The 7944-nt window shown below is 36.8% G+C and overlaps 1 protein-coding gene across 1 annotated transcript; it reads right to left on the minus strand.

The window, feature by feature from the left end:
* Positions 1-204: 204 nt before the first annotated feature.
* Positions 205-5763, minus strand: LOC149398699 (putative DUF21 domain-containing protein At3g13070, chloroplastic). The gene is made up of 14 exons (XM_089615408.1): positions 5083-5763; positions 4119-4216; positions 3926-4019; positions 3456-3533; positions 3273-3376; positions 3111-3192; positions 2664-2803; positions 2496-2574; positions 2356-2419; positions 2022-2113; positions 1712-1777; positions 1508-1624; positions 1219-1392; positions 205-624 (listed from the first exon to the last, which is right to left on the minus strand). The coding sequence occupies exons 1-14, from the start codon at positions 5623-5625 to the stop codon at positions 388-390; spliced, it is 1968 nt and encodes a 655-aa protein (XP_089471534.1). The 5' UTR covers positions 5626-5763; the 3' UTR covers positions 205-387.
* Between the last annotated feature and the right edge of the window lie 2181 nt (positions 5764-7944).

Below are 7944 nucleotides of genomic sequence, written 5' to 3' on the forward strand. Positions count from 1 at the left end.
CCTCCTTGAAATATGATCGACATGTCGTTTTATTCTAAGATGAACGAAATGTCGTTTTTCTCCTTCAAAATGAACGCCATGTCGTTTTTCTCTTTGAAAAATGAACGTTTGTCTCTTTGAAAAATGAACGAGACGTCGTTTTTCTCCTTGAAAAATGAACGACATGTCTATTACTGAGGTTTTAGAAACACAACTTATAATGTGGTTAAATAATTTGTACATTGAAGTTGGAATAGAAAGACATTTATTAGGGTTTACTTCACTGGCGAAAAATATTTTCGTTGCTCTTCCGTCTAATCGGTCACCGGTTTGAGGTTTAACCTCTGCCGCTTTCTTGTGAAAAAAAATATGGAACAAAAAAAAAAAAAAAAAAGAATTGAAGAATAATTAAGGTTTACTATCACTATCATAATTGTCATGTTCCTCGAGGATGCTATTTTGGTGCCTCTTTTGGAAAGAGTCCTCGTCACATTCGGTACTTTCGGATTCTTCTCGGCTGTTCCACTTCCTTTTCACGATCTTCGGTACGATCCGAGCCACCTCTTTCGCCTCCGATCCCGCATCACCGTTCTCTAATCTCTCGAACCGAACGGCGCTAATCTTCCTCGCATTTCCCGCTAGTATCTGCAACGAGAGAAAGCCTAGACCGTTATACGTCATTCAGAACCAGTGTTACTATGTTTGCATTTTGGTCCCTGAACTTACTTTCTGAGCAAAACGGTCCGAAATTATTGTTTTTTTTATTTTATTTTTTTTATTGTTCTAGTCATTTTAATGAAATCTATCACCTAAGAAACTTATTAATTTAGTTAAAACATTTGGATTGTTAGAGTTAGATTATGCACAGCAATTCAGGGACTATTTCGGCTAAAAACCGATCAAATTAATTTGCTACGAATCCACTAAGAAAACCCATTTTTTAAAAAAAGAAATAGAGTAAGATTGTGTATAACAATTCAGGGACTTTTGGCTAAAAACCCATTAAATTAATTAAATTTTGATTCAGGGACTACTCGGGCTACAAATTCAAATCCACTTAGAAAAAAAATTGGAGAAGACCCTGGATTTAAAGCCATTAAAGGTAAATTTCTGTCAGGGCTATTATCCTACGTCATACTTATAAGCTATTCAATTTTAATTAAACGAGCTTGCAATAACAGGCTCTAAACCCTCTATTAAAAATAAGCCTAACCATAGCGAAAAAAAAAGAGACAGTACCTCGAGCTTGAAAAGCTGATGTTTTTCTTTCTGATCGGAGTGATCGGGTTTGGACTCCTCGTTTTGTTCCTCTTCGTTCTCTTTTTCGAGGAACACTTTGATACTCTCACCCGTCCTCGGAATGTACCCGAAAGCCTCGCATATGAATCCCGATACCGTTTCGTATTGGTGACCCTATAATCACCACAACAGATAAAACAAGCTTCGAAACTATCATGACATTCGTTCATTCATACACGTTGAAGAAAGACGAATCTAGTAATGAAATTTAATTTTTTTTTTTTTAAACCTCTGGCATTTTGATGTTGAGATCTTCAGAGAGCTGGTCTATGGAGGTATTTGCGTCGACGTCGAATATTCCCTCGGCACGCATCACGATGTACCCGGTTTTCTTCTGAATCTCCTCCTATTTATTTATTCATTGACAGAATAAGATCTCTATGTGTTAATAGAGAATGAATTGTGTTCTTGACCCTATTTGTTTTAAATGTACCTTTGAATCGTTTTCATCGAAGATTTCACCGACGATTTCCTCGACAACGTCTTCCAGAGTAACTAACTGATTACATCGGATACAAGAAAGAAGAGAGATGAAAAAAGATGTTAAGATCATATTTGATATTTTAAAAAAGGACTAAAATGCTTCAAAATCAGTAGTTTGAGAACTAGTTTGCTCAGAAATCTATTTTGATGATAAAAAAAAACGAATATACTACTGATAAATCTAATTTGATAATTAAAAATAACTATTTAGCTAAAACACTTAAATAATGATAATAACTCGTCATTCAATACAAACATACCCCAATGGTCCCGCCATACTCATTAAGAACAACTGCCATGTGAACTTTTCTGATTCGAAACTCCCTAAGAAGATTCCACACCGACATTGAATCTGCACCGATAAAGCAATGTCATTTCCGTTCCCTAAAATCTACTCTAAAAAACGAGACTCGAACCAGATATTAGCTAAGTCGATAAATTACGTACAAAAGACACGTGAAATGATTTTACACACTATATTCAGATCTTAATACAAATCGTAAATTACGTACAAAAGACACGTGAAATGATTTTACACACTATATTCAGATCTTAATACAAATCGTAGCACGAGAAATTCAGATGAACTTTTACCAGGGACGAAGTAGGCCGGCTTGTGAGCCATGTCTCCAACAGTGGTGCTTTCAAGTAGATCACCCTTTTAAAAATAAAAAATAAAACATTATTAACGCTACAAACTATAAAATTTGTATAGAAATGGAATTTTGCTGAACCTTTTGAACGCAGTCGAGTAGATCCATTGCATATGCGATACCGACTATGTTATCCACACGTTGCTCAAACACGGGCACTCTAAAAGAGACAAATATATCTGAGTGTTAGTGTCATCTTTGATCATTAGCAATATATAACTTAAAGAGGTGTAATTATCGAAGCATTGCCTTGAATATTGATGAGTCAACCACATGCTGTGAAAGTCTATCAACGTTGCACCGGCGTCGATGGCAACAACATCCACAAGAGGTGTCATTACCTCTCTAACATGCGTGTCTTTGATCTCCAACACATTTTCAATCATATCCTACCAAAAAATAAATAACAAAATAATTGTAGTTAGTGTAAAAAACTGGAAAACAAATTAGCTTGAGGCACAGATTGGCTAGAAGAAATCTTTTTTTTTTTAATGAGATAAAATTTTCTTAATGACTGGAACGCCCAACTTTTTCGGTGTGAAAAGGACAACAATATCGTACCTCAAATGACCCACCCCAATGACTTATTTATGTACAATAATACAATTAAATAAAAAAAGAATAAATAAATAGCTTATTTACCTTTTTCGGGTCTTAATTAGTTTCTCGAAAAAAAGAAGTTGGTGGAAGCAATACCTGTTCTTCCTCTTCTATTGCGCCGCTTAGTTCGGCGCCTCGCAGCATCAATTTCAGCTCATCTTCTGTAACATATGGTTCGCTAAAGAAAAAAGACACTAGAGCTCTCAAACCCGGCGACAAAATTCGAAATAGAATTTGCTATAAAGAGCTGAAACATACCTGATTCCTTTCAACCCAAGCAACTTCAAGATTCCCATCGAAATGAACGTAACCACTCTTCCGACGGGATATAATACCAATGAGAGCCAAGCCACTGGCCGGACCTAAATCAAGTAAAAATCAGTCTCGGCACAGAAGATTGTGAACGACGAAGAACAAAAGTCGGAGAGCCTTAGAACTTACCACGATCCTTGCAACTTCAGTCGCATTGTGAACCGCTATGCTTTTCGGAGTGATCTCAGTGAGCAGCAAAATCGCAACCTTGGAACATTTCATTCAGAGACAAGACAACTAGTGCATTGGTGAGATATGTACAAAAGAGAGCACTGGACTTTTGCTAAGTTCTCGGTGAGGAATTAATATATCCCCCAAGTTCGGTTAAAATTCACTTTTTGACCCCCGAGATTAATAAATTGATACCAACATCATCTAGTCGTGCAATTTTTTAAAAGTTAACAAGTTGCAAGAAAAAGTTGGTTCGGGATGTATTTGAATCAATTTGAAGAACTCGGGGTTGATCGTTACATACTGAAAATACAAGGAAAAAAAAAAATGAACTCTGACCAAACTCAGGGAATATGTTTGTCATTTTCCCATCAAAATAAATTAAAGACCCAATTTAGTAACTTCCCATTTGAAAAATATGAACTTACAGTCATTACTCCAGTGGCTGCACTAATACCAGCTTCTCCGAATATTGCCGTTGCAGCCTCGGTTACTAAAGCTGTAGCTCCAATATTGACAACGCTGTAGAAGAAGAAGAAAAGAAAAAACAGATCAAGATAGAACAAAGAATCGGAACGCTCTACAATCGTAAAATAAAATGGAGGGAAATTAAGGAAGTACGTTGTGCCGATGAGTATGGTTGTCAAGAATCTAGTCACGTCTTTACGGAGCATTTTGAACACACCGTCTTCTGACTCTCTATCGGCCAACTCGCGAACCTGACACACAAGATTTTGCTAAAAGATTGATCGCTCTATGTTCTCAAACTGTCTTCACATTCAAGAAGAGTCGTGTTGGTTTCCGATACGAACTGATATATTTGCTCATATTACGTAGTATGTAAAAGAAGGGAATTATAGTGACGGATATCGCACGCTCAAGTGGTCTGTGCTCTCCCACCAGGAATATCTCTTTCGTCACACCAATCTCTCATATACTATTTTCATGATGATATTCTCTACTAATTCTTCTTATATACAGTCAAACTTAACTTCTTCTTATAAATTCTCTACAATGTTCATACATTCAAACTCCGACTCTCTATCGGCCAACATGCGAACTAACACACACGTTTGCTTATATTTATCACTCTATGTTCTCACTGTCTTTGCATTAAAGAAAAGCCACCTTTGAGTTAATCCTTTTTATATGGGTAACCAAGCTAACCACCTAAACCATTATAATGTTAAACTCTGAGATTAGCAATGTTAATTTTTTTTATTAAAGAGACTTTGGTTAGAGCATCATATTCCTACCAAAGCATTTTACAAGCTAGATGACACTTAGCCAAAATCCTACTAATTTGAACAAGCTCAGTGAAATCCTTATGCTTTTGGTGATTGCAAACCAGCTCACTCATTAAAATCTCACTCTAAGCAGTCTTTAAGTCAAGTGTCAATATATTAGTGCTAATACAGTAATACTATCTGGTTCTTGTCGTTCTTTCTTACTTTATCCAAGACTGCCCTCAAAACTAGATCAAATTTTTTGCTAAGCCTAATTATAATCGCCTAATCCCCAACATTCCCTAACTATAACTTCTAATCAATCTACAATAATTCTTCTAAGCCAAAGGATTACTAACCTTCCAAGGCCAAAGCGTGGTGATTGAGGTCTCAGCCATGGAAAAAAACGCAGAGAGACCCAAAAGCAGAGCCAACACAATGCCTTGCTCTTTCAGAACTTGAAGAACCTGAAGAGTCTTGGGCCAAGCGTTTCTCATCGCCAATACTACGCTCTGACCAAAATCCCCAAAGCCAACGCTGACTAGTCCTTCCGAGGCCAAAGCCCTTTGACTTCCACAAACCAAAACCCCACAAACCATCGCCGCCAAAACCACGCCACGTTTTAACAGTCCCTTCAAGACCTCCGAACTTGGACCCAAATCTCTGTCTTCGCTTCTTGTCGATATCGATGCTTCGAGGCCAAAGTCTGTTGCTTTCCATTTTGGGTAGCGAAAACTCTTGAGCTCGATTGCATTGGGAGACGAGAGTCGAAAAGGGTACGGATTGCTTCGACTGCTTCGAGGGAATTTTCGGATTCGTATTGGAACTGTAATTCGCGGATTGTAGTTCAAGAAGGTCAGACATTTAGAGCTGATATTCGAGGAATCTAAAGCTATGTCCATTGGTTATTTTCAAGCTATGACATTGTCAATGACCAAAAACATGAGTGGGTTTGAGTATACGGACATGGATATCGGAGAAAGAACTCTCTGAAGAAGACGAGAGCTTCAGAAAGAGAATTGCTTTGCGATTGCTTGGTATAGTCAAGCAAAGTGACTAATTTGCCCTTTCAATTTCACATATATAATATACAAATGAAAAAACATATTTAAATAGTAAACATTTGACTTACTTTTAACTTTTAAGTCAAAATTTAAGGGCATGTTTGGTAATTTACTCAAACTGTTTTTGTTTTCAAATAGTTAGTCTAAAAAAATTTTGCGGCTGTTTTCAAATAACTGTTTGGTAAGGATTTCAGTTTTTTTTATTCAGTTTTTTGTAATTGTAGTGTAATAATTAACATAAGAATTAGGCGTCGAGATATATACTAATTGAAAGTCTTTACTGCGAATATAATGGTCGTACCTTTTGTAATAATGATTGTTCACAAGTTCATCGAAAAACACCGTTTGTCTTTGTAGTCAATACAACAAATATCAAATTTTGATACCTAATGTTGACTAAAAATAGTGAAAACTCATGTGTTCGACGAGAGGATCACGACCAATTAATAGTTTGTAAAATGGAGTTCCGATTGTTTAAAGTTTGTCATAATTGTAAAACTTAAGTTTTCCAGGGAACGAAAACAAATTCGATAATCAAAAGTGAGGAAAATGAAATGATGTTGATAGGAGAGAAGGAAATGTCAATATGATATATTATTAAAAAAAAAAAAAGTTAAAAAAGTTGAGTGAAAAAATTAGAAAACACCTAAAAACTGTTTCTTAATTTTCTTCATTAAAACAGAAAACAGTTTGAAAACTTTTTGAGTTGTATTTTGAGAATCATCAAACAAACAGTCAATTCAATTTTTCATAAAACTGTTCAAGTTAGAAAAGTCAAAAACAGTTTTCAAATGAAGAAACAAACATGGCCTAAATGTTCATGTTTTATGTAGAGAGTTTGTATATTGAAAAGATTTAGATTTAGAGGTTTTTTTTTCTAGGATTAGAGCTTAAAATCTGATCCTGGAAAATAAATTTGTTAAAACAAACTAATAAAAATTATTTATCCATAAATTCCTTTTCTCTCTAAAAACCCTACACCCTCTGAGTTTTGGACGTCGTCATCAACACGGCTCTAACTCGGGGAGAGCGATTCCTCACGACGTCTCTTGTCGCTTCTAAAGATTTTCTTTCTTCTCCATTCGACGTCATCATCATCATTGTCCTCCGTCTATCCGCTTCTCGGGACGCTGCCAAGCTCATGCGCCTCCACCGTTTCAAGATCCGCCACGTGGGTCCACGCGCCACCTCACTCCTTGGCCTTGGCTCTCGTCCCGCAAGAACCTCTGCATCAGCCCCCGTCGTCTCCCTTGTCGATTTCCGCGATTTCGTCGACGTTGCGTGTTGGGTGTTCACTGCGTCGTGGGTCTGAGTCGCCGTTGTTGAGAGTCTCGGCGAGCTCCGGTTCGCCGACCTCGTTTGGCTCACGGAAGCTATGACTCTCGACTTCATGTGGTCTCTAGCGGCGTTGGTTCTCTCTCTCTGGTGGTCTTCGCCTTATAAGGGTTCGTGGGAAACCTGGGTTTCGTGTGGTAGTAGACTTGGACTTGGGTTCATATTGTGGATAATACCCTTGGGTTTTGCATTTGTTTTTGTTTTTCCATTATCTCATTCATCTTTACTTTATATTTTAAGAAGTTAAGTTGGCACTATTGTGTTATGTTTTAGATTGGAGACATGTTAGCCGTCGTCTATTTTTTGCTCAGAAAGTTCTCTTAGACTTTTACCTATACAGCCTGAAGACATGTCATTATATTGGTCTCCACCATCCATTGAAGGTTACCTGAAAAGAGCTTAATTTATGTTCTATTCTTATTGTGCCTCTTGTGCACAAATTGGGCTTATCTGTATCTGGCGTAAGCGCTAGCGGTATATCTTTTTCGATTTAGGTCTTTATTATTCTTTGAATCAAGAAGGTCTAAAGCTGTATTTGTAGATGTTATGCTCACTTTCTAATAGATGGTTCCGAGTCTTTTGTCCTAAAAAAAGATATAAATATATCTAGTGCGACACTCCGAGATATGAATGGCAATTAATAGAAATACAAATTGAGTACATCTCATATATAATTTACCGATTGACTTCAATTATTTCTTGACTTCATAATTCCAAAAACTTGTCATGATGAATTGAAAAATAGGGCCAAAAGCACTTTCCGATTTTACCGCCTTTTGAAACTTTATTAAGTTTCTGGTGTATGAAAATATAAAGGTCGAC

This window comes from Urtica dioica, chromosome 5 (assembly GCF_054948205.1).
Source record: "Urtica dioica subsp. dioica isolate 48M chromosome 5, U.dioica_male_clone48M_v1_H2, whole genome shotgun sequence".
Lineage (NCBI taxonomy): Eukaryota > Viridiplantae > Streptophyta > Magnoliopsida > Rosales > Urticaceae > Urtica > Urtica dioica.

Excerpts from the sequence above, each read along its gene's own strand:
- LOC149398699 (XM_089615408.1), bottom strand. The coding sequence starts at position 5,625 with ATGGACATAGCTTTAGATTCCTCGAATATCAGCTCTAAATGTCTGACC. Across the intron at positions 4,217-5,082 it reads CCACGCTTTGGCCTTGGAAG|GTTCGCGAGTTGGCCGATAG; the intron begins GTTAGTAATCCT and ends CTTGTGTGTCAG. Across the intron at positions 3,377-3,455 it reads CTGAAGTTGCAAGGATCGTG|GTCCGGCCAGTGGCTTGGCT; the intron begins GTAAGTTCTAAG and ends TACTTGATTTAG.